The sequence below is a fragment of the Neopelma chrysocephalum genome, unplaced genomic scaffold, assembly GCF_003984885.1.
Source record: "Neopelma chrysocephalum unplaced genomic scaffold, ASM398488v2 Primary Assembly neopelma1_22, whole genome shotgun sequence".
In the NCBI taxonomy this organism is placed as follows: Eukaryota; Metazoa; Chordata; class Aves; order Passeriformes; family Pipridae; genus Neopelma; species Neopelma chrysocephalum.
In genome coordinates, this window is record NW_020897689.1 from 28,537,793 (window position 1) to 28,565,150 (window position 27,358).

Sequence of the window (27,358 nt, forward strand, 5' to 3'; positions counted from 1 at the left end):
GCATTCGTGTTTTCGTAGACCTGAATCAAGAAAAAAATCTCACTGTTTTTAGCTCAAGTGCAAATTTAATTGCTTGGGACCTCAAATGGTTTGATCTAAATTAGGCAGCATAATGTCTCTTTATTTTTCCAAACCTGTGTGACAATATGTTTTGTAGGTTGTCAATCTCCAGAGTTCTAGAGGATGACTTGCATTTTTAGGTTATTGTCACTAATCTTAGCATGCTGCTCTAGCAAAACATCAGAGTTCTTATAGGATTCCTGCTGTCATTCATTATGATTGAAAATATCACTTATTTTAGCCATCCTGTTGTATTTACAATTAAAAGCGAAATTGATCATCTAATTTAGAAAAATCAGAGGTTGATAATCTAATTGTAATATTGGCAGTTTCACTGATGTATCATCCTCTCTTCACCGTGCTTTTGCAAAGTGTAGAGTTAATAGCCTTGATGGTCCTTCTACAAATACGCATTTTCTTCGAACATGTTTTGCATGCACAATTAATCCCTTTGACAATGCTGTTCTGTACAAATAGTCAACTTTCTAGCCATGCATTAAGGCTAGACCATTTATAAAACAAAATTTTTGGGTTTTGTTAAGCATAATATCCACCTGTGGAAACAAATGATGTACATAAAAGCCCAACCTTTGTACTGCTGACCAGAAAAAAAAAGTGTTTTGATGAGACTCCAAGTTACTCACCCTTCCTTGAGCCTCTACTTGTATTGCTATCAGGATTGCTTTTAAATAACAGTCTGTGTTGATTTGTTTCCTTAAAAATCAAATTACAGACAGATGCATTATTTTGTGTGTATATACAAACAGTGTGTATATATGTATACATATACATGTAAACAACCAAAACTGTACATACACACATCTAGTCACTCAAAATCCCATGAGTAATAGCATCAAAGTTCTAGAGACATATCCCTTTGTGGAAGGACCAGTAGAGCAAGGCCTGTGTCCCTCAGAGGCAGCGATCTCCAGGTGCCCCCCCAGGGTGTGGGTGCCTTGCTCCCAGGGAAGGATGAGTTCTGCCAAATGCCATATGCTACAGAAGTAATTGCTGCTCCTTTTAACTTGCCTTGTCTCCAGCTTCAGAAAGAAGCGAGCCCACGAAGAGGAGGTGGTTTGCTGTGTGAGCAGAATGAGAGTAGCCGTCGTCCGTTTACGACCCAGGGGAACCTTCACGTGCCTCGTCCAATGGGATCCAGATCCTACTCTGATTCAGACACCATTCAGTTTGACGATCGGTCGCTGTCAAAGCTGAAGGAGAGTGATCGGTGCAGTGGCACAGAAAACCTCTTTCTGGAATCTCTGTCTCTTGATTCCCCCGACGAATCTGATGAGCATCGGCCTCGGCAGCTGGAGCGGGAGAAATTCTTGACTGGATTAACGGAAGTATGCACTCGTCTACATTTTATCATGCTGGCGTGTTATCTCTCCTGTCAAAATTGGTACAGCATCCCTGCTGTAGGAAATGAGATATTGTGTTACAGGCACTGCTTACAGTTACCCAGTAGTGGATTTAGTGGGAACAAGTTTTCATTCCTTGTTATGAGCCAATTATACCAATGTCAATCACCTAAGAAAGCGGGAGCCAGCCTAAAGGTCCCAAGATTACTTCATCATCATATTATGTATGATAACTATATTTGACACAACATATTGGTTTAGAAGGCCTTAAATCACTTCCAGTTGTAAGTAGGTATGTATTTATGAAGAAACGCGGGCTTTTATTTTGTTAGTAAAGCAGTAAGTGCTGTAGAGAGGCACTTTCTGGTTGTTCTACTGTGGTTGCCTTCTAACCAGATTACCATGAGTAAGTGACGTGAGATGTTAAAAAAATAAAGTTATTCATTAGAAGAATATCTACCCTGAAATCATATCAGAAAGCTATAAACATGTATAACACAGCACTAAAAGATGCCATTGGTACATAGTGAATGTAATCTGTGTCCTGCAAAAATCTGCACCACAGGAGGCTTATTTTCACCACTTCCAGGTCCTCAGAGTTCTGTTTATATTGTTGCTGAATGAAACCCAGGTTTCCCATTCCCATATGCTGGTACAAAGCTAAAGGATTGCAAAATCAAGTTTTTTGAGAGGAAGCAAAGCAAAAATTACTAAGAGAGACAGGAAATGTGACTGCTCTTCTTACATTTTAAGTAGTTGTAGGTACCTATGTATTCCAAATTTTCTTCCCTCAGTGCCATAATTGTATGGCTGGCAGTGTGGGATCCCATATTTATTATTTCTTAGCTTGTATTTCATGCATGTCCAAGTGCTCAGTGAAGAATGTCAGTACTAGTGTCAGGGAACTAAGTTTTGTGTTTAATTTTCACTTCTGTTTCCTTTCTTTCAGATTAAGTCTGATATTTAGACAAGGGAGCTCTCTCTTCCCTTTTCTGTTTTTTCAGACATTACTGTCATTAACAAAAATGTGGGCAGCAAAATTTGGTCTTTAGTGATATTTGCATAGCTTCTTTCCTTCAAAGCATGTTTTAGGGGAACCTGGGCAAAGTAATTTTCCCTCAGAGGGTTTGTTCAAGTGAGACTGATTGGAGTTTAATGAATAGCTTAACTGAGGATGCACAGAGACAACTGCAGCTTGCTGACTCTACCTCTCCACTATATTTTCTCTTTGGTACTAACTGCAGTAGAAGTCAATCCAGCCTTCACTCTGATCATGCATTCACTTAGATCAGATTTACTCTGCAGTAATTCCACTGAAGATACCAATGTTATTCCAGACTTATACCACAGTGAATGCAAGGAGGATCAGTTTACTACTATTTTTTTCCTGACTCTGGATAAATACCAGAAGGTATTTGCTGAGTTAAGCAGTGCTGTTTCTGAATAGTCCCAATTTGAAATGCACTTCTGTGCTGGTAATGTTCTTGCTTTCATGAGGTCAAATAAAAGTAAGAGGTATTAATACTCTTTTTATCCTGATCATATTTTGTAATCCCTATAGTTTATTAGAAATATAAGCAGTTAAAATCACTGTAAAGAAATTGCTTCAGAAGTATCTATTTAAAACCCCAACTCATTATGGGAATTGTCACAGGGAAATAACTGCCATAAAAATATCTTAATGCCATTAGCAAGCTGCAGGTATTCCCCCTGTGAAAGAAGCAACAGTCTTCCTAAACATTTAATTTGATGAGTTTAATGAGTATCGACTGGTGCTACTTGTTGATTCCTAGAGAAACATATAATGAAATATTATGTCAAAGCACCTCGGTTTATCTCTTACTGCAGCACAGCTAGGTCTCTGATATAATATAGTTTACCTCCACAGAACAATTTCACTCACAAATATATGGTCCAAAACACTACATTGTGGAAAAAAGCCATTTGGAGGCTACCTCCATTTATGATTGCATGGGCATATAAAAGTTCAAAGCTGTCATAGATTTGCCACACGGGTTTTACCTGTGCAGTGTGTTATCCCGATGGGATTACCTGTTCTACTGCCTATGTATGAAGCGAAGAATATTTTCACTGGCAATTTAAGATTATTTATGAGAGGGAAAATCAGATACTTTTTAGAGACAAACATACCTGGTGCAAGTAATGGGAAGCTACTAAGTTAGTGGTTCAGAAATAACTTATTCTATTTGTTTCTGTTTTTAATCAGGAGGAAGAAACACACAAAGGAAATCTTCAAAGGTGAGTAAAACTTGCAGGGAAAAACCCAGCAAATATTCAGGTGCCAGAACTATAGCTCTCGGCACCCAAACCACAGACCTGAGGCATAGCTGTGCCACCTCCTAAGCGGCCTGCTAGCCAGATTAATGGATTTACCCAGGGATTAATTTATCTCAATATGCTTCTGTTCTACTCTGAATAACTTGGGCCATATTTAGCTGTAGCACACAAAGATCAAACCATAGGAAAGCACATGAAGCTGCAGCTTACAGGAAAGGCTACGCCTACCTTAGTCAGTAGTGCAGAACTGTAGACATTGAAACCCAAGCCATGCTCTCTGAGATTGCTACCGATGCAAACCAGAGGATCTGACAAGGAGATCCACTTAAAAACTGTATTCACCTGACTGCCTAACAGAAACACCCCAACTGCAGCTGGAGATCTTGATTAAAAACTCACAGTGTGACTTTACTCTGTCCTCCAGATCACTGATACATGAAAACCACTACTTGCTGAGTTCTCACACAGCTTGAGTTACCTCATTGAGCTGATTCTGATAACTACACTTACTTGCATTTTTATGTAGTCTTGTTCAGAAAGGGGGTTTTTTGTGTGGTTTTTTTTTAAACAAAGCAGTAGGGCAACTCAGCTGAATGCCTGTGATTTGTACGAGTGAGTGAAATGCGGGAAAGCCAAGAATTCAGCATTATCATTTGGAGATTCCCTTGGGTTGAATTTCAGCACGAGCTCAACTCACCAAGCCAGTTCAATGTAACAGCATCTCAGCTGGAGGTCCCACATCGCTATGCACCAGCTGTGCAGCCTGGGCAGTCTCAGGAGTGGGAGTGGATTTGCTGATTTCCCAGCAAGCCAGAATTACTCCACACTTGTTTGAAAAGTCTGCCTCACATTGTCACTAACACTCATTTTCTATGAATGGTATAATTCTTAAATGCATCCTACTGTTCCGTATTTCAGACATTTGCCAAGCAGTAATCCATGAGAAAGCAGTAAATTAAGAACCATTAATAAACCATTTGGTACCTTTACTGACACATCAGCAATGTTTGCATTCACAGCTATTTTAAAGATAATAGAAGGGGACTTCAATAAAAAAAAGGGCAAAGGAAGGAAAATTGGAAAAGCTTTTTCACCTGGGAGGTGATAGGGCACTAGAGCAGGCTCCCCAGGGAAGTGGTCATGGTGCCAAGCCTGCCAGATTTCAAGAAGCGTTTGGTCAATGTTCTTATATGCATGGTGTGATTCTTGGGGTTATCCTGTGCAAGGACAGGAGTTGGACTTTGATGTTCTTTGTGGGTCCCTTCCCAGTCAGGATAGTCTATGATTCTATGACTGAAGTGGTTTTATATGTAAGCAGATAGTGAAAGCTGGGTTTCCAGAGTTAATTTGCTGGTGACAATTTCCAAGCCTATGAGTGACTCTCTTGTTTTCCCTTCTCCAGGGCGATGTCTGTTTCTTCCATGTCAGAATTTCAGCGCCTGATGGATATTTCTCCATTTCTACCAGAAAAAAACCTGCCTTCATCCAGCAGCAAAGACGATATAACCCCTCCCCTGTCTCCCGATGATCTGAAATACATCGAGGAGTTCAACAAAAACTGGGATTACAGTAGCACTAGGAACCATGGCGGGGTCACTGAGAAGCCTACAGAAGGCTGGGCAGAAAGGACAGAAGTTGGGAAAGCTGTGAATGATCCTGCTTCAGATCCATTCCAGGCATCATCATGGTACCTCACCACCAGTGTCACTATGACAACTAACACCATGACCAGCCCAGAGCACTGCCAAAAGCAGCCAACGAGGAGTCACGGAGTAACCGAAAAAATGGGAGTTCGGGTGTTTCACAGCCCACCGGTTGTCCGTAGGTTTGATAACTCAGTGATAGCTGTCAGTGAAGGGAAAAACCAGGTTGAGCCAGACTTCCTGTTTTCTGTGACCAAAGCTATGGGGAACGTCACTGAGACAAAAGGTGCTTCCTCGGATATGTTTGGAAGATGGTCTTGTGACCTGGCCAAACATCATAAAGATTTTCTGGAGAATGGCCTTCATCCCACTGAACGTCCTATTTGCACTACTGTGGGCTTTGCCTCACCCTTGCACAGCTTGGAGATGTCAAAAAACATGAGTGATGATATGAAGGAGGTTGCTTTCTCTGTCCGAAATGCAATACGCTCCAACTCCACGGAGCCTCAATTTAAGGACACTGCTTGTCAAACCAATGGTATGAGAACGACAGGGACACAGACCACCCAGACCATCAGCGTTGGCTTGCAAACAGAAACCCTGCGCAATATCACCAGCAGCCCACACAAGTGTCTGACACCAAAGGGGGGGTCCACGCCTGTTTCTTCACCATCCAGAAGCCTAAGAAGCAGGCAAGTGACCCCTGTCATTGAAAAGGTCCAGGCTAAGTTTGAACGCACATGCTGTTCCCCCAAATATGGCTCTCCAAAGCTGCAAAGGAAAATCCTTCCCAAATCAGACCAGCCAAATAACCGGACTACGCCTGGCACACCTCAGAAAGGTTTCAGTGAGTCCGCCTGGGCAAGATCAACTACTACACGGGAGAGTCCTGTCCACACCACTATCAATGATGGACTCTCCAGTTTGTTCAACATTATTGACCACAGCCCCATATTTCATGAGACCTTCCAAAAATGCCCCAGATCCAGCAGCCGGTCCAGGTCTGCAGAACCCAGACCAGAACTGGGCCCATTGCAGGAGCCATGTACAAATGCCCGTGGCAGATCACCCAGTCCTCTCCGGCTGGGGGCAGAGATGCAAAAGGAAGAAGGGACTGAGGTGACAAGTATCAGGCAGGACTTATCTGCTCCTCCAGGGTACACGCTTGCAGAAAATGCTGCCAGGATCTTGAATAAGAAACTTTTGGAGCATGCCTTAAAGGAAGACAGAAGGCTACCTTCACACAGCCCACCAAATCTTAGCAATGACAACAGCACAGGAGAAATTGTCAAAGTAGATCCAGGGTCCATAGAGGTAATGAGTTTGCTTGTTTTTCCTCCTATAGCTAAGTGCACTCTTCTTTGAAACCAAATGCATTATGAGATCTCTTGCAGTCCTAGTGAGTATTTACAATAAATATGTTAGTTCTGTCGTGGTACCACCAGCGAGTTCCAGTTATGAAACTATTGGATTAGTCACTGAAGAACTCACTAAAGAATTAAGTTTCTACCCTGGCAGCTTATTTGGCTTGAAAGCATCAGAAGAATTTTATCTTTCTAGGATAAAAATGGTTCTTCTCTGAATGGCTGGGGTAAGGATTTTTTGTCTCAAAACACACCACATGGTGCAGATGCTCTAGGGACTTCAGGTTTGAGTAAATTTCTCTTTTATGCTGGATGGAAAGATAGCTTCTTTCTCTTACATGAAAACAGGTGTTAACAAGTTTGTGTGAAAAATAGTCTCTACGATACCCTGAACCAAAGCTTCAGGGCCTTCAGCATATGTTTTCTGAATGTATTTGGTTAAGTTTGGCTCAGGTCTGTGAATGTGATTAAATGGCATGAAATTTGGTACTAACTGTTGCTGCCTTACAAAAATAAGAAAAAGAAAAATATATATACATACAATCAACTAGTCTAAGCACGTACCTACTTATTGATATTTTGTCATCAATAGTGTGACAGTCATCATCTGTCTCAGGAAGTGTACCCAGATGTTAGGGGTCAGGCTCAGGTACAGTTGTGCGCTAGAGCAATCAACAAAAAAAGAGTGTGTCAAGATGGACGAAAGCTTTCAGTTAAGAGTGTATAAACATCCTGTTTCTGGTGAACCCACATGCCCTTGAGAGTGTAACTGAGAAGGCCTGGAAAAGCTGAATTTGCCCAGCTCTTACCACTATATGTTGCCTTTCTGGTGCAGCGCTGAAATGGCATGTGCCCTGCTGGTTGGTGATATTGCCCAGGGCAGGAACAGTCACTTGTCATCCTCTCTGCCCTGTGCTGCCCCTTTGACATCCTGATGATTTTGGTGAGCCCTGGCTGCAGGGCAGCAGCTCCTTCTTGATCCCTGTACACACCAGACATCTCACCTTGCCCTCACTGGGCAGACTCTTAGCCCTCCTGTCTCAGCCACAGAAGGGAAGGTTCAAAGCCTGTTTCCTAACTCAACATTTGACTTGAAGGATCTCTGGGGACCTGAGTGCTGGAACCTTTGGTCTGCAGTTTGCCTTGCGCTAGTGTCAATGTGCAATCCGTTCCTCTTTTGTAGGTACTGCTCTGAGGGTGTGATCTTTTTTGCTTAACAGAGGATCCAAAGCTGAGGATATATTCCCTATATGCAGTTTAAACAGATATAAGTAGGGAAGTTTTTACATTAAAAAAAAGAAACTACATGCACATTATAAATATTAGTGAGTGAAACTGGTCTTTTTGCACATACCTCAGAGTGAATAAAAGTGGAAAGCAGCCTCATTTATTTGACTTTTTCTAGTTATCTCTGTATTTTTATCTTAGTTTGAAATACTGAGATTACATTACTGGTCCTTTTTAGAAAGTATGTTGAACTCTTGCAGGTTCAACTCAGCTTTGCCTTCAAGGCATCCCTGGAAACTCTTGATTCCCTCCTGTCTCTTCTAAATGTCTCAGTAGATTTCAAATATATCAACGGATGTCATCCTGCATCATTATAAATTGTTGTTGGCAAAATGCAACTAGCGTCGGTACCTGAGTTTGATGCACAGAGAGATTTGGGTCAATGCTATTTAGCAAAAACTCATTGACCATCAAAACGGCAGAAAATTGCTCCTTTTTGTGAATTCTCAGTATCTTTTGCTGATTTTTTTGAGTTCTGATCTTCAGAGCTAAGACTTGTTTTGCCTTGGAGCTCCTACTTGGCTGTTATGACTGCTGTCTAGATGCACAGGTTACGTTCTTTGGGTGATCCTGTCATTTCTCAGGACTGTGCATTGAAAAAGAAGGTAGTGGGCATTCACAGGATAAGCTTAGCTTTTCCTAGGTGAGGTGGTGCTGTGCAAGGTGTACTCAATGGAGCATGGGTTTGCTGCTGAAAACAAAACCACAAATAAGTTTATACTCTGCAGATGCCTTGGGTTATTTGTGGATTACACCTACCACATAAATTACACTTTGTACAAATTCCACTTGGTACATTTTGTACAAAGCCAGGCACAGCAGTTCAGCAAATGATGATCTTGAAGGAGGCAGGCTTGTTCTTGAGGAAGCGTTGACAAGACGTTGCCACCTTCCTATAGATCCCTGCTCTGCTTCCCCCTCACCTGTTGGTTTCTGGCCAAGATAAGTGACCTTCTTACCACCTTCTGGCCTTCTGGTTTCTGCAGTTGTGGCACAGTATATTAAATGATTTTAAACTTGCATTTTAAACAGCATCTCTTGGTGACTTTAATTTGAGCTTCTGAGTTGTTTAGTTACATAATATCCTTTTATATTTCTGCTGCAAATACGAAATCTAGTTCATATATATATTCATGTATTTACATATATAAGTATGTGAGCATGTGAGTGTATATGCATACAGAGTAGCAATAACTTTGTATTTTCTAACTCACCCAGAGCTGCCTACAAGTAAATTTATTCTACCTAGTGTGGCCTACCAGTGTCTTACCCTGCTAATTGACTAAACCACTATCTTGCATATCATAGGATTTATATTATTAAAAATGCAGATTAGCATTGCCTAAGTAACAACGTAAGAGCTGTATGAACATTTTACTTCCACGACTAGCAGGGGTGTGGTTGCACAACAGCCCTGGACTGAGGGTCAGACTCATTTCTGGAGACAGCACTGTGAAAGGACCATCCACACAAACCCACAGAGGAGAGGGCAGGTGCTGCATCCTCTGCTTGCCGAGGCAGAGCAGTTGCTGCATGTTTGCCACTGAACTGCTCAGCATGGAAGGAGGACTTTGAAAAATTACGGAAGGTGTTGTCAGAATTAAAGGGCTTTTGCTTTAGTTTGAGTCTTCCATCCAGCATCACTGTTAAAGAGAAACAAGGGAAAATGGTTAGGCAATGGGCTGTCATGAAACCTGAGCAACACAAAATGTCGGACACTTTTTCAATTGTTAAAGATTTCATAAACAGAAATTCTCTCTTGAAATTAAACAAAGGGAAAAAATACAGCTTTATTCCTCTTTCATAGTAATGTGGTTTTCCCTTGCCCTAATCAAGGTTGGCAAAGGATAACTTTCTGCTGAGTAGAAATGTTTGTTTTGTTTATTGCTATTACTCTTCTGAGACTGTGCTGGGATTGTAAAAGATTGGTTTGTTTGCTTCCTTCCTTTCTAAATCTTTTTCTGCTAGCGGCTTATCTTTTATTTTTGATTATTAGTTTCCCTGTGATAACAGTGGTAACATGATCTGAATGAGTAGTAACATCTGGAGACTTCTTCCTTGCTGACATGAAATCTTCACTTTAAAAAAATAATCGATTAAAACAGTTCTTTCCAACTACTTGCTTTCTTTTTCTTTTCTGTCTGTTCTGTCCAGAACCAAACTGTCTTATTAACTGCCCCCTGGGGACTCTAACCCTGCCTGCCTCACTGCTGTAAGTCCTTTCTACCTTGTTTCCAGAGCTTTCCGAAAGCGGTCATCTTTGAACATGTGGGTTAACAAAGGGAAATAAATGATCACAGCTCCAGAGGTACCAGTGCCCACCCAATATCCTTGTGGGGTCCTTCGTATGTCACAGTCAGGAAACGCTCAGGATAGGAGCTCATCTGCCATGTCCTGCAGCAGCACAGGCTATGAAGAGGTCGCACTTAAATCAAAATTTTTGCTGTTGGGGTTTTTTGTTGAACTTTTAAAAATTGGCAAAATTTAAAACCAATACGAAGGTATGCAAAAGGGTTGGGAAGGGATTCAGAATTATATCAAACTTTTTTTTTTTTTTTGGACAAATACACAGCACTGCACAGGGCTTCTGGCTGCCCCAGGGTGCCTCCCCTCCAGCCCTGGCTACAGCACCAGGTGGAGAGGGCTGGGAAGGGTGCTCCAGCACCAGCCTGTGGCTAATAGTCACTTTTGCTCATTAAGCTGTTCCAGGCCCAGTTTTGGCCAGTGGCTGCAGTTGCTGCAGTGAAGGGATGACACTGCGCAGACATGAGCTGTGACCATTCACTCCGCCTCAGAGAAAAGAGAAAACTGTTGTTTGTTTTTTTATTAGTATAGGCATAGCCACGGTGGCTGACAGCTTGGCTTAGGAAATAGCTGGAAACTGAAGCTGAAATAATCTTTCCCATTTTCAGTGTTCAGACTAAGAAGTGCTGCCTGTACACCCACACACCCAAGCAACAACCAAACTAAATTACCCACAAGATAATTTTTTTAAAAACATTTCTAGCTATGACAGCTACGTTTGGAAAGTGAGGAAGGGTTTTCACAAACCATTCCACAGTTTCCTTGTCATGGCTGGATTTCCACACAGCAGGTGGGGGTGACTGACTCAGCAGCCAGCACGTTATAAGATTATGCTGCCAGTCACTTTTGGCCCTGGAGCCACCATCAGCACAGCCTTGTGTGGTACTGGGCATGTGTACATCACAGATAAGATGAGCTTAACCCCGCTGTTCGGTAAAAGCTGACCAACATCTGCGGGTGTGCTGGAGAGAGGCTCTTGAACTGGAAGGCAGCAGTGGAAATAAATTTCATTATCGCCATGCTAACTCTGATTTACTGCTCTGAAACTAGGATAAAGCAGCCAGAAGCAAGCAATGCTATAAAGATATCATTTTAAGCCTCTGTTTAAAAAGAGGCTAAGACAAAACCAGGCAAATCTCATAGCCTCAATTCTCCGTGTTCTGCTGCCCATGAGTGTTGCTGTGCAGATAGATTTCTCTTAACAAATCTGAGTCTATTGGTAGCTTTCACAGACCATATGTTGCCCCAGGCACAGTGGGATAAGGTGAAGTAAGGACACACAGTCAATCCTTTTGTTAGCACCGATTTATATTTCAGCCTTACTTTTGTTTTAGCAAGGGTCGTGAAGTTTATGGCACAGGGATGGGATGGGAGGTGAGGACACAGAGAGGTAAGAAGTGGTTCAGGCTGAGGACTCATAGCCCCCTGACCAGCTCCTGCAATGGTTCACTGGCCTCGCTCTATGTGAGTCCTGAGAGCAGGCGGGCATAAGTCTGGTTCAAGCACTGGTGCACAGTTCCCTGCTGGCTGTGCATTTCCCAAAGGCACCAAGGTTGACCCTTCACTGAGGCTTCCCCAAGTCTGAAAATGCACTCTCTCCCCACAGCGTCTCACCAGCTCCATTTCTCATACCTCAGCTCTGTGTCTTCAAAATTGATCTTTCTGTCATGTTTTTGTCTTTGTGTTTGGTCTTCCCACTCCAATGGAGAGGTTCAATGGCACATCACCTTGTTTGTTCACTGCCAATCACATCATGTTACCCACTCCCAATATTCTCCATCCCTAGTTGTGTTTCTCTTTCTCCATATGAAACAGTGTGCTGAATCCTTGTATCTCTACTGCATTGTTCTACTGCTGCCTTGGTTTCCCTGTGCCTTACTGTGCCAGAGCTTTTCCTTTGCACTGTATTGTTTTTGGTCTCTCTCTTCATTTATTGCCAGTTTGCATTCTGACTTTGAGACTTCTTATTGAACTCCTCTGTCCTTTACAGTGACTGCTGCTTAGTGTACACATTGCTATAGATTGACAAACTCCTCTGATTTGCTTTTATAAATCACAAAGTATGCAGTGAAATTCAGAAGTTTGGCTTTGGCACTATGAGACAGATTTGCTCCCACAGTCACTCACCTTGGTGTAAGGAGCATTCAGAGCGAGGCAGGAAGCCCAGCTGCGCTATGAGGAAAGTCCATAAATGTTAGAGGCATTACCAACTTAGTGCTAGGGTGAAAAATCACAGCTGTAGATAGTTTCTAATTGCAAAGGCAAGCTAACCAAGCCTGAACAGTAGAAAGTTGGTGGAGTAATAAAATTCCCGTTTTCTTCCATTTCTGTGAATGTCCTCTTCAACATTCAGTACCTCTGAATCCTGTAATTCAGGCTTCAGCAGCTGGCAGTAAGAAGTGATGTTCCAGAAGACAAAATCTGTAGGTAAGCCTCATCTTTAACCCAGCTGGAGGTCGTAACTACACCTATAGTCATTATTCCACTGCTAAGAAGTCTCCTGCATGTCACTCTGAACTCTGAAGCAGACAAAAGGAGTCAGCCATTGATTTTCACGTCTCTTGCAAATGCCAAACCCAGCCCTTTTATGCCAGGTCAGCACCTAGAGTAAAGTGAATGAATGGTGGATTTTCCTGAATTATCATGCAAATGTACTTTTCAGCTCTTCTCTTTCTAGCACAAGGAGAATTAGCAAATGGAAGTTTGTCAACTACTTCAACTCATCTCAGACCTCTTTCATTCTCTCCCTTACCTGTTCCATAAATCATGGACACATATGCAGATTCCTGGAGCCCACACACAGCCAGATGTTTGCTGCTTGCTTTTGTCCTGCCACATGACAGATGCTTAGCTTTAGTTTGACATTTTTGTTCCTTAATTCTTTGCGCATCCAGACAGCCTCTAATGCAAGTCACTAACCGCTATTTTGCTCTCTTGGCTGCCAAGGAACTACCTTGTTCTGCACTAGCCCCGTCCCTCCAACCCTGCTTCTCCCGGCCAGAGAGACCAGCAAACCGGCGCCCACCATCACGATGGGCTTCACATTCCCCTACTGCCTCACAGTCGCAGTCCACCGGAGACCTGACTTCCTCAGAGGAGTGCGGAAGCAAGGAGCTTCTGGCAGAGACCCCCAGCCAGGGAGGCGAGCCGGCCTGACTCCGCATGAGAATGGGGGGCCGCAACTTGCCTCCACCAGGTCACCCGCCAGCTGTCTCTGCCACGAAGGAGGGAGGTCCACTTGGAAAGGTCAAAGAATGTTCTCAGAAACAGCTGCTGAATGTCCGACCTGGGAAACAGAGGTGTTTCTAGAATGAAACAGTTAATGTGCCTGTAATAACTTAATTTTTTCATAGCTGAGAAAACTATTTTTGTCTCCATCTTTTCTACATACAGTATATTAACAAAATCAAAAAAAAAGGTTAAAATGATATAAAGTAAGATTTAAAATAAAATGTAAAATAAGTTTTAAGGGAATTTGAATACATGCTCGCGCTCTCTCCAAATACTGACTGCCTTTTGGTTACATTTGCACTGTTATACTTTCAGTTTCGGTTTGGGGGTGTTTTTTGGGTTGGGGTTTTTTTAATTTCATGTAAAACTAGGGTCTTAAGTTAATTTTATTATATTTTAATGTCAGTGTTATCAGTTTTTAAAGGTAAGGTTCTTTAAGATGCTTCAAGTGTCTGAAGCGATACCTTTTAAGTAGTGAAGAAAGCCATTAAGGTCATTCACTAGACTTGTGATCAATTGAGATGGAGGGGAATACAGGTAAACACAAAAAATGTGTTAAAAAAAAAAGAATGCCTCAGAAAGTCTTATGGAGTTAGCTGTAAAATACACCTACAATACTTGACTTGCATGCCTCTGGGTCCTCGCACTTTAGTGCATGTACATACTGCTACTGTACCATCACATAAATGTGAGTCAATCTGTTTCACTGTAATATTGTTGTGAATTTACCTGTACTGTACTTTTATTGTTGGTATTCTTGCATTGACTATACAAAAAGAGTTTTTAAATTATTGTTAGCAGTTCAACTGGCAATGTACAGTGTTTACTGAGAACTTCCTTTGTTTTGGGAAAACCATGGAGATTTTTGGGCATACTAAATTGTAACTGGTCTTGTTTAAGCGTCTGCTGGAGACCATGTGAAGTGGAAATAAAACCCTCAGTATTTACAAGCTGCTCGAGTGCTTTGTGATGTTTTTTTATGATGGTACTTCCCAGGTTCATTTAACTGGGAGGAAAAAAAGCCCTCAAACTCCTCCTTTACTCGTAAGGGAAGCATAATGCTTCCTTGTATGAAATAAGTCATGGCAAAGCCAAATATTATGCTGTACTCTACATACACCTGTGAACACTGGATAAGGCCATGAGAAGTTTTCTAAATTCCCTCACTGAACTCCACAAAATAGTGGGTGCCATCTCCTGACTTTCGCTGAGGCCATATGGTTTGTTGCTTTCAGTCGTTTATGGGAGTGAAAACCAGCTGGCTAAACATAATACCAAAAATATTGCATGTCCAGTATTAATCCAAGCTTACGGATCATCTGCATTACACACAGAGACCAATAAAACCAGGACTTCTGTAAAACTGGTGGCTAACACTGAGAAGTAAATGCAGCCATGAATTTTTGCTTCCAAGAGGTGGGAACCTCTCAAGCTGTTTTGCCTGGAACCATCTCTTTGGCCACATGCTTTCTCTGGAGCCCCAGAACTGCTCTGACATGTTATCCCATCGCTGAGCTGGCTCATTCCTGTTCCATTTCCTTCACTGAAGCTTTCTGAGGCTCATTGGTTGAAGAGCACCATCTGGGATACCTAGAAGCCTTCCTAGTTAGTTCTGTCAAGGGATAAGCCCCTCACATCCCATACTGCTGCATCATGGCTGGCTTTCTAGGAAGTTTAATTCAGCTGTTGGAAAAGAACAAACTCCCTAGCTCCCAAATAGCAGCCAATTGAGATCTGATTTCTACTGTATCAGTGAGGGCTGTGGTTTATGACCTGGTGTCAAAATGTCTACCTGTGGGTCATCATTACAAAAATGACCACTTACCAAGACAGATAGTGACTGAAAAGCACTGTTGGGTGATGGCTCTCTGGTGCCCCAGCCAAAACAAGGGCTGTTCAGTGCGGGTCCTGACCAGCAACAGTCATATTAGTGATAACTGCTTTCCCAGCTACCTCAAAGCCTCACTGATAGCATTTTACATGAGAGTTAAGTATAATCCCAAAGTCTGAATGCTTAAAATTGTCCATGGTGGCCACCCTGCACGCTTGAAAATCTTGTTTCTGCAATACTTCGCTGAATTGTTGCACTAATCTCATTTTGGGAGTGGAAGGAGTAGCACATGCAAGAAACATTTTGAAGGTTAAACAAGAGTCACAATGGTTATTGAGGAAGACTAAGCCACAACTGAAAAATCCTTGTTTGTTTTCAAAAATTACCAGTAGTAGCTTTGCAGGGATAGGAGGAGGTTGCTGCTTCCTTAAAAGCTCTTTCTCCTAGATGAAATAAGTTAAAGTCACAAAGGAATGAAAAATGTTGAAGATAGGCAAGTAAAAATATATTCTCTTTCTTGTGGCAGCTATAATTTTTTTTTTTATGATGCAGAAGAAAATTCAGGGGACTAATCTGTTGCTTTGATACCAGGAAATAGTATTTGCCTTTCAAGTCAAGGACACACCAGTTTGCAGAATTAGCTGCTGGTCATCCTGAAATATGAAGCTCTGTGAGGATAAGCAGCTGTCTGTGACTTGACAGGTAAAGTGCTTCTGAAACAGCAAGAATCACTGAAATAAAAGCAAGAGAGCTAGCAATAGCAAGAAGAAGGTTAAGCACAAATAGAAATTCTGTGGATGATCTCAAAAGGAATCACATTAATTAAACAATCTCCTTTCTAGTCTAATTAGCAAATTCAGTGACATCAAGAAATATCACGTTTCTACTGGCTCCTGGAAACAACAGGGCTTTTCTCTTCTGGTATAGCTTCTGTCGGGGTTGGGAGAATCCTACCAACGCTCGCGTTATTCCATCGTGCTCCATAATTACTTATCTATATAAGGGCCAGTCTTCGCGAACGAAGATTTGGGGAAAGGTCTTTTACCTTTCCAGCCTGCGCAATGGATTTTTTAGGTGAGACACAGCCTGCGCTGAACTGAGCCCACCCTTTAATCCTAAGGTTCATCTGCCGGGGCCAAGCAAGCTTGGACAATGGCAGTGAGGTCCTCAGGACATAGGTTTGTTTAGAGTGACCTTCTCATAGATGGATGGCCTCACAGGGCTAACGGGCTCCATCTGCCCAGGGGACTGGGATTCGAACCTGGGTCGCAGCGGTGAGAGTCCCGCATGCTAACCACTAGGCCACCAGGGGTCCCTCCAATTACTTATCTGTATTATAAAATAAATTAGAAGTCTCTGGTCCATCTAAGGTTCTTTTAAAAGCTTCTGAGAGAAAATGAAAAGCCTTTTTAGAAGATCTGCAGCTCACTCAGTGTCTGTGGGGTATCTGAATTATTGCCTCATGAATAATCAGGGCAGGGGAAGCCTCACAGATTACCACACAAGTTAGCATAAGGGGGTATGAGTACATCTGTCACAGCCTCATCTGATAAGGCTGAAATAGATAGCTGGATTTCATCCAGGGGTTTGTGGTGCTGGAGACAACAGCCTTGAGATATTGCCTGCTCCTGCAACGCAGAGGGGATCAGGAGCAGAACTGTGACCTGTGGCATCCATCCCACTCCAGACAGCTTTTAGGGAGGCTGTAGCATCCTAGGGTGTTGGGGTGCCCCTCCTGCCACAATACTGCTGTGTGCATGCGGGCACCATGAGGAGGAAAAATCACCCCTTTCTCCCATTTCAGCCCTTTCTCCGACTTCAGTTCATGCCTCTCCACAGTCATCTGACCCCAACATGCTCCCCTTTACACAACAGGGGGACATGGATACATACCACTGGTAATGGTATATAGCCTCTTAACTCACCTATCTAAGCTTACAAGGGAATACCCAAAATAGGACAACATGGCAAAAATATGTCTGTGTTGTGCTTCAGTGCCTGGAAAAGGACCATGCTTGGACCATCCTTCCCCACTACTCCCTTCCCCATATGTTCCACTCATGTTCCTCTCACAGGAATTCTCAGAGGAATTCTCTGTAAACATAGGCTACCCCAAGACATGTATCTTCTCCCAATCCCTTCCTTTCCTGAGTACCTGAACCATCAAGCTCCTCTATGCTCTCTTTGGAGGTGTCCCATTTCTTGCTCATTCCCTCTTCCCGTTTTGACTTCTCTTTATGTAAATCATTGCAACGTGCTGGAATATTATTAGGCTGCTGACTACATATAATTTTCATACAAATGACAGATAATGTCTTCAGTCACCACAGAGCCCAGCCTGCTTTATGGAGAGGTTTAATGGCTTTAAGCAAAGTCTGCTTCCCTTCCCTTCATATCATCTTCTTATCCACCTTGCAGGAATATAAGACATTCTGCCCTCAGGTTTGGGTGAGAGATGTCTCTAGAATAAAAAGCTAGCATTTGTTTCTGAAAAAACACCTTTTTCTTTTTTTGCTCTCAGGGCAGATTTAGGACTTCTCTCATTGTTGAGTTTTTTCTTGGTGTACCAACAATTTGTGGGTGCCACTCTTGGCATCCTCTGAAAAAAAAAAAGAGAAATCCTGGGAGCACTTGGTGATCTGGGCAGAATCTTGCCAGTGAGAGAGGGGTCAAAGGGCTTTTCAGCAAGGCTGGTGCAGCCTCTCATCCTGAAGCTGGCCTGAAAAAAAGCGATGCTTCCTATGGAGCAACTCTTTGAAGGCAAAGATGGGAGTGGCGCTACACAGGCCCAAAGCAGCCTCTCAGAAGTCCCTGGTTTGGCAGCAAAGTCTCTGGTTTGACAGCCATCAGTTGCAGGTTAGAGCTGCAGAAACTCAAAAGATGGGTGGCAGAAACACTCCCCTGCTGGGGACAGGGCACCCACGTGGCTGGGTTAGTCTTGCTCAGAGTGATGGACTGAGATCTGAGGAGGGAAGGTCATAGAAAAAAAAAGTTAAAAATCAGTGTACTTGGCAGCTGCAGGATAACTGAATGAGGAGAAGAAAGAAGGTGGTTTGGATATTGAATTTTTATGTCTCTTGATGGCAACAAGCCTGGCTGAGCAATGTAAGCAGACACTGTACTGAAAGGGAAGAGTGCTGGTAGGCTATGCAATATGAACCCTATTAAATGCCAACAATAGCAAATTTTGTTTTGTCCTTTTAAATCCCTGGGCTGTTTGGGTTTTAGGGGTTTTTTATATACCTTAATTGAATTTCTTAATTCCTACAGTAAGACTTTATAACAGGTTTACACACAAAAATGTCATGGACTCAGGTACTTTAGTCATCCTCCTCCTGCCCCTCTTCCCCACCGTGATCCCTCTGGATTAGGCTGCAGAGGAGAGAGTGTAAATGAATAGGCTCATCCCATAGACATTGCTCAGCAGGCACCTCTTTCTCCCTCAGTTGGTTGGAACCAACTTGGCTCCAAAATACTAAGCTCTGCAGTAACATGCAGTGGGACACAATTTGGGGGAAAAGTTTTCTGGAAAAAGTTCCCACTTTACATAGGAGAGAAACAGTCCATATATTTTATCTATTAAGAATTGCAATGTTAAGTGCTTAGCAGTTAAGAAGACAAATCTCATTGATTTTCTACCCACGGAGGAAACTTAAGTAACTAGGACATTTTGGGAACTTTTATCACAAATCTCTGACTACAGCTTCAGCATGTTTGTCTTTAATATATGGCCTTGATTGCTGATGTTGTCTAAAAGAGGACATGTGTTGTTCCTTGCTTGATTTTTTGCACACTGCATTGGCAGGACAGAAAAAAAATCCACTTTGCATATATGAATGAAAGGAAGAACAATAAAGGCCATGATTTTGACGCAGCTATTTCCATGACAAAACCAAAGACTTTTGAGAGGGTATTTTCTTAATAAAATGTCACAGTGGTTTGTCATGGAAATCACATCTCAGACAAAAATCAAAGCCCTGGCTTCACAAATTATCTGTGTTCCCCTCAGTCTGTGATGCCTGTGACACCATCACTTCACTACATGCACATAAAAATGGAAGTTAAATGTGTTGTATGGGCATCCTAAATGTTTTACAAGTAGGAACTAATGTGTAGCTATATTAAGTAAAAACATATTAAATTTTAATTTTTTTTTAATAAAGGATAGAACCACGAAATAATTGGGAGGAAAACAGCAATGAGAAGACAGGAAAGACAGAGCCCCTGGGAACCAGCACTCTGAGCTGTGTTTGGTAAACAACAAGTCTCATTCTGATTTCAAGGGGAGAAGCCCTGGACTTGTGGCTTGGTTGTAGTAAACACTGAGCTGTGCCGTTGGATGGGAGGCCACACGAAATGACAGACCTTGCCTGTCTGTAACTCTGAGAGCGTCTCTCAAAATCAATCCCCGTTTGACTGACAGAGAAAGCCCGAGCTGTTGGAGCTGTTTTGTGCTGTGTTTTTCCAACAAGCCTTTGAGTCTTCAGCAGGACATACTGACTGTCCAAGCCGTGAGTCCTGAAGAATACTGTGACACAAAGTGGAGGAGACATGGTGGGACGCTATTCCTTGAATTACACAACCTTTTTCACATTAAGAACAGACGCAAAATTATTTATTCAGAAACTGCTGTGGGATAACACCTCCTCATGTATGTGCGTTACTTTTACTCAGAAAATAATTACTGCATCCTCCTAGCACAGAGTTAAATAGTTCAATAGAAACATGCCCACACTTAGAAGAGTCTGCCTGTACTCCTGGCCAGTAGGTCTGGGTTAGGTGACCAGCAGCACTCCTGATTTACATTAATCCTTCCTGAAGAACTGAGAGAACCTCCACTCGCTGTGGACCCTGTCCCATAAGCCCTGCCCAGCCACTACTGGCTTCCAAACCAGAACTGGTTTATTTAGCCAGTTCCACTACAAGGCTTTCTAGTTTCTCCCACTGGAGTTAGTTACCCTGAAATCACACCAATGCCAGGACAGAAGATCCCTCTGGGGCTGGTTCTTCAGGTTACGCAGAAGCACCTCGGGAACTCAAATGGAGCCAGGATGGGGAATGGAGTAAGAAACTAGCCCACTGTTACCTGAGGCCACTCCTGACCTGAATGGAAAAAAAAAAAACACATCACCCTACACCAAAATTAAATTACGATTTGAGCTACTTAGCAAGTTAACTAAATTTACTGTGACCTACATACCAGAAAGCTTTGGATATGCGGAAAGGCTTCTCTCTGTGGAAGTCAGGTCACTCAGTAAAATCTAGTTTAAAAATCCACACACACTTTTTTGAAGTCTCCACGGTCTTACAGCAGAGAACTGCCAATCTGAAGAAGCAGTGAGACATTTTTAACCTTGACACCTATTAGGTCAGGCCTGCAAAGGTTTTAGTCTCTTGTCAGGGTAGCAGACAATGCTGACAGATGAACTGATTAGGCTTGGTGCATACTGCAGTGCAGACATAGTAATTACAGCCTAGAAACAATCATTTAAACAGAAAATAGTGTATTGCATGCAGAAAGTTCATTGCCAGCTGCCTAGAGGCAGCACCTCCACAGCTACTATATAGAAATAAAATACATCAGGCAACACATTAGGCATTAAATCTTTCTAAAATACATCAGCTAAAGAGCAATCACTTATAAACAGCTAATGTAGTCACAGAAGACAACACAATTAAATGTATATATTGGAAACCGTCTCCTAAAGAAAGATGGGTAAAGAAGCATCTGTCTGTCTGTCTCTCTATCTATCTATCTATCTATTCATCCATCATTAAAACAGAAAGACTATTTTATCTTTTTATACCTAGCTACGCATATGTATATATTCAGGGGTAAAACCAGAACCTTAATAACAGACACCTTGGTCTATAAAATGGCCTTTTCCATAACAGGATGTCCTTCAGACCAAATGGACTTTTCCACATCTCTTAATATTGTTTTCTATCCCCTATCAGCATCACACAACTTTTAACCTCAGACTGCAGCAAAGCTGGCCTTTGGAAATAGAGGTGCTGAGTCACCGCATAGTATTTGGTCTGCTGTTTTTAAACAGTATTTGTGTGTAAAAGCTCAGCTCAGAATAAGAAGAGAAATACAATACAGACCTTTAAAGATAAGTTAAATGGACAGTGAAAATTGGTCCTTAATCTACTTAAGAAGCCTTTGTGATTAAAGTCTCACATTTTCCTGTGCTAATGAGGGAGTAGGCAAGATGGTGACTGAAGAAATGTCTAGGGAATAGCATATAAGCCGTGGCCGGTTTTGTTGTTGTCTCTTTTCTCTCTAAATTGTTTACTCTGATAAATTTTGATTTCTTTTCTGTATGGATGTCATCAGATGAAGCATACAGACACTATCAAAAGATGCATACATAGGCTTTCAACCTCCGTCACGGAGCGTTTCCTTTTTCCAGCAGGCATCTGAGTGTGCTACCACGTAAGTAAACCGCCTTTTGATGCATGTTTTATGCAAATGAGCCTTTGCTCTAGGGAGCAGCAGGCCACGAGCTGGCACATACATCAAACGGCATGCAAATCCTTCCCCAGCAAAGACCTGGTTTATAGCTTGCCACTGGATTGTAAAAATGTAAAACATCTAACAAATTCTGTAGAGCTACAGCACAATGGCTGTTAAAAACAACCAGGCACTACATTAACAGAGTATATGTTTGCAAAAACCTTCTCTGGTGCACCTATACCCTTAGCTGTATATTCAAAAGCTGTAAGAAACACCAATTAGTCCTCCCACTGCTCTGCGCTGGATTAGAAAGTTAACTGGAGTTTAGGTCATTGACGGATTTGCTGGCAATTGGTTTTAGCAGCAAGATAAAAATAATATTAAAAAGGCACTAGTGTTCATTGAGAGGTTTTGGAAAGTTCAAGGGCCACCTGACTGGAGCAACTGCATTGTACAGGGAGGCATCGCTTGAGGTAGATCTGCCCTCGGTTAATCTAGTATTTTCCGAATGAGAAATGGAAATGGAACATTATGTCTCAAATGAAATCAAAGAGGCTTTTTGTGCTCACCCCCTCTGCAAATGCGGTTAGAAGAAACAGCATTTTCTCTTCTATTCAGTGCTGCCACACTTACTGCTTCAGTATTTGAATGCTACCATCTCTTGGTTTAATAAGCAGCATGACTAACATCTGTCTCATAATTTATATGCTCGTCCTCTCCCTCAGGAAAGACCTGTGTACAGTGCAGACTGTTCTTATTATGTATAAACACCAAAAAATACCTAATTACACAAGCACACACATGTCCATGCAAGTTAATCAGAGGGGGCAGGATGAAAGCAAAGGTGCCTCATACCTAGGGCAGGGAGTGCTGAGGTTTACTCTGCAAGAACGGGGAGGGCAGGGCTTAGATGGGCCCCCAGAAGGTGCTGCCCAGACACACCTCACCCTCCTCCTGGATACAGCATGGCTGTGTTGGGAAGGTGTTCATTGTCTTTAGCAGCACAAATGACTGGACACTCCTGGTGACCAGTGACAGAGTGGTTACAGAAAATTTGGAGTCTTACATGAGTTTTAGCTGTAGCTGCTACATACAGTGCCTGGTAATGTGGGGCCAAAGAGCTTGACCAGTAATGATATACTAGGATTTCTTCAGAGAGGTTTGAAGAGTTTTCTCTATATTACGGCATTTTACCCGGAACTTGTTTTTATATTAGTGTCTGTTGTACTGGAGTGATCTGCAGAAGCAGCTATTTCCTTAGTACAGGAAGAAATTGTGGTACTAATTAAATTTGAGCAAGTAGAGGCAGGAGGAAGGAATTTCTTTGTCTCTCTGAGTTTGGCAGTGAAGTAAACATATTTACAGGGAGTTTTTTGGAACTTCGCCTCTTTGAATAGGGAAAATCCACAACCATTCAGGAAATACATTAAGGCAGTAGCAGTGCTATGCAAGAAATGATCAGCTTCTAGTTATTTTCATACTGCAGGCTGGATGCCCTTTAGTTGACTGTGTCACATGACTGAAGGCAGGAGTGCTCTTGCCCATTTTTCTAGGGATGTGTGCTCTTTGTGAAGATGAGTTTGTATTTTTTTTAACTTGCTTGGGAAATCCAGCAGTGGAAAAGTTACTAATCCAGAGAGTTCAGGAAGTTTGAGCAGGAGGGTTCAGGCAGCTTCACAGCAAAAATATGTGGCAGCTAGCATAAGAAACTACTCATCCAATTTCCAGGGGCCAAGGTGAGGGACCCGGCAAGACTGTGTCTGACTGCCAGCCTCTTTTCTAAGCACCCATCTGAATTTTGACACTGGTTTCCCTGCTTGAATCCTATATAAGCCCAGACAATGCTTATGCAGCCAGTTGCTTCTTGGGAAAATGTGGAAATCTTCTTGCTCTCCTGTGACAGTTGCTGTTTTGCCAGCTGGGAAACTGAGGTGTTCTAAAGTTAAATAATTTATGTAATGAGGTACAGCAGGGCTTGAAAAACATCCCACTCCTGCTCCTTACTTGTCTGCATTGCGTACACTAGGCTGTATTTGCACTTACCATGGATCAATGGCAACGTTTGTTAAAAGCTTCCAAATCCTGTGCATTTTTCCATGAAAGAAAGAAGTACCATCAGGCTAGAGAAGGTGAACCTGCAGGAGGAGAGCATTCCTCTGGTGATATGGAGCTGGTCTCTTAGCATTGCCAAACATTTAGGCTGATAAGTTCCTTTAGGAAGTTACTGAGCCACATCTTATACTACCTAAAGCTTCACCAGTGACAGCAGACAAGGTATTACAGCCATGGTCATGACCTCCAGCCACTGTAGACCTGGACTGGATTCTTCTGGGCTGCACCATTCTGGTCAAGGCAAAACTTTCCAAACAGAGACCAGCTTTGGGTGTTGCTGGGCACCTTCCATGAAGACAGCCGCTCAGCCTGCAAGGATCCTGGCCATGGGCTTTCTACTGCTACCTCACTCATAGATCCCCAGAATCCAGAACCTGCTTTCCATCAGACTGCTGCACTGCATAGTCAGCACACAAGGGAGAGTGGAGCAGGATAAGCAGGGCAGCTGGAATAGGTGTGCTCGCAGATCTGCCTCCACTTATATTTCCTGATTTTTTCAAGAAGGACAGCAGAAAACAATAGCATCATAAATACCAAATTTTAGCTGATTTCCAAGCACTGGGAGTGTGAAATGCACATGTGCCTTAACTGCTACCATGGAAAATACCTTTCAGTTCAAGTTGTCACCTTTGAGGATTTCCTGGGAGTTGCAGGTGGCACTCTACCATATATAGGGATTTAAAGACAAATAAGAACTGGTCTCAGTGGTGAATGAGGAGCATGGATCCTTATTTAAGTATGTTGCTTGCAGGCATGTCACAGACTGGCAATGACATCAGTCTCAAAGGTGGTGCTGGCCTCCTTCCACCACCCAGCACTTCTAAAGGCCAACTTGGCAAGTAGAGGGGACATTGTGTGGAGCTGTTTGTACAGCAAATATGGTGCTGCAGATTGGGAAAATGAAATCAAGCACCACCTTAAGCCATTTCCTTATGCTTTCTGCACTGTGGGTTGTACTAGGTCTGAGTTTAAAACAAAAAGGAGAAACAAAATAAAATGTCAGTTTTGTTCAGTGTCACATTTAGCTCTGTGGATGGCACCAAGTTTTTGTCTGTGCTTGCCTGTCTATGCCCAGAAGCTTTGGGTATATTCTTTTGTCATGAGAACCAGTATAGCAAAGCAGCTGGGACAGGCTTTTATTGTGCTGCTGAAAGAGACCTCAGCATCTGCAGAGCCCTCCTTGTTCTCAACCCCATCCTTACTCAATACACTAGAGCCTGGCATACAAATGGAGGATTTGTGTAGTGCCTCTTGTTTGCTGAACACTGTGAAACTGCTCCAGCATCGACTGTCCAGGCACTGGATTCTTCCAGGGGATAATGTGGCAAAACCATTCTTGGAAATCCAGTGCTGTTCTTGGAAATGAGGAAAGTTTGCTGTAGCAGTATCAAAGCATCAAATGATTCCTTCACAGATTCCCAGTAAGGTCAGATTTTAAAGTCAGGGCATAACTTTAAATGTAAAAGACAAAGCTTTCTAAATAATCCTTATATATTTATGACTGAAAAGCTATGCCATTGCAATCTTTAGCATCAGCAAAAGGAGCCTATTTTCTACCTTGAAAGTTGAAGAGGACAGAAAGATCATGGTTTTAGAGCACTGTTTATCATATATAATTTTGCTTAGTTTATTAATAATTGATTTTTCCCTGGTCCTATCAAATGTCACCCTCCTGTTTCTTTACAGTTCTTCATTGAAACTTTAAACATTCAAATTATAGATACAAACAAAGGCACATATGGAGTATTATAAGATTGCCTCTTCCTCTCCTCATGTGATTCAGTAACTTTGGCCAGTTACTCTGCTTGGGCTCTAAAAGTACTGGTAATTCTGTAATTTCTTCACAGAATTTGGCTTCCCTTTCTTCCTTGGTCTTGGGCCCTGATTCTCCATTCCTCATGTACATAAAGCACCCAAGGGATTTAACAAGGAAGAGAATATGGGATCGGGCCCTGGCAGTTTGCAAAGTATAAAGAAACTTGCTCCTGCTGGGCCCCAGCTGGCAGCATTTATGGCAGATCTCCGGCTTCTTGCAGCAAATTGATTACTGTGCCAGAGCCCAGAAATGGAACCCACTCCCTGCTCCTGTCGAGCTGCAGTGCAAGGGCAGGACATAAAGCTGCTTGGCCCTGAAGGATGGCCTTTCACGGTGCCTTTGAGACTTACATCCAAACTACTCATCAAAGGTGTCACACTCCATTTTGCATTACATTTGAAAATAAGAAAGACTTTATAAGCTCGGCTGAGTGTCCAGATAAAACAGAAACTGAACTGTCCTATGTGTGGGTGCATCTGAAGCCTGTAGCTTAACTGACATTAATGATAAAGATGAGCTTTCACAGGTATTACAGTGGTGGGGGACTACCTCTGCTTTCACAGGCAGTGCAGACAGCTGATGAAGCTAAGAACCCAGCAGTTACCTTCACCAGCACCCATTCTTCCTCCCAGATGCCATCCTCTATCCATCCATGGACATCTCTTGCATTCTGACAAAAGATCCATGACTTTCGTCCTAAACAGCTTCTTTTTTCCAGTCCAAGTTTCCGTTGTTGCTCTAGTTCATTCTTCACCATAGCACAAATGTTTCAGATCCAGCCTAAGCCCCTGGCTCATGCCAGACATTTTTACTGATTTTAAAACTGGCAAAAAAACACATTGCAGGGCTTGATCCTCCTGGCAACTTCTGAAGCCATTCACATCTATGTAAAAAGCCTATAGATTAATTTCTTTGCATAAATTACTCTACTAGTTGCACTGAGAATCAACAAAGTGACTCAGAGTCCAGCCCAGATTCTTTGGTTCCGTACCACTTCTGTGCTCCATGCACATGGGGAAAGGAAGGTGCAGAGACTAGAGCACTGCCAGCCACATCTGCAGGAGCCCTCTTACAGAGAGTAGAAGTTGTCTAAGGATCTCTTTCCTTCCACTCCATTTCAAAATATACACAGAGATACAATTCTTCTCCTGATTTCCATCATATTTAAAATGTTATATTTTGGTGAGAGGTATTTTAGAGTCAGAATTAACTTTTCTGACTTGTAAAGATTTTTGTTTCTGTCTCCTGCGCTGTTCCATGCCTAGCAGCCTTGCATTATTTCAGCTGCATTATGCTAAAATTAACAATAAAAATAATGATAAGGATACACAATAATGCACTGTGACAGCAACAGTTTTTGTATGGTCGGGCCATGAGCCCAATAAATATTTGCTGCCTTGGGAGTGGAAGGTGTTCTGATTTTCCTTTTCTTTATATTAAAAGAGTGATGAATTTTAACTTCCACCGGAAAAAAAATGGCTCAAACTGTTCTTGCCATCAAGGAAAATTGAGAAAATGCTTTGAAGAGCAGTATTGGTTCTAAACCTCTTAAGCCACAGTAAATAGCAATCCTGGTTTTGCAATCAGCTTT

General features: G+C 42.4%; 1 protein-coding gene across 2 annotated transcripts in view; it reads left to right on the plus strand.

Moving 5' to 3' along the window:
• The window catches only part of MTCL1 (microtubule crosslinking factor 1), a 49,935-nt gene extending 35,437 nt beyond the window's left edge, over window positions 1-14,498 (plus strand). For both annotated transcript variants that reach the window (XM_027676454.1, XM_027676464.1), the window contains exons 9-12: window positions 1,101-1,406; window positions 3,649-3,680; window positions 5,122-6,676; window positions 13,264-14,498. In XM_027676454.1, the coding sequence (XP_027532255.1) occupies window positions 1,101-1,406; window positions 3,649-3,680; window positions 5,122-6,676; window positions 13,264-13,473 (2,103 nt within the window). In that variant the 3' untranslated portion in view covers window positions 13,474-14,498. The remainder of the gene's footprint in view (window positions 1-1,100; window positions 1,407-3,648; window positions 3,681-5,121; window positions 6,677-13,263) is intronic.
• The last annotated feature ends 12,860 nt before the right edge of the window (window positions 14,499-27,358 follow it).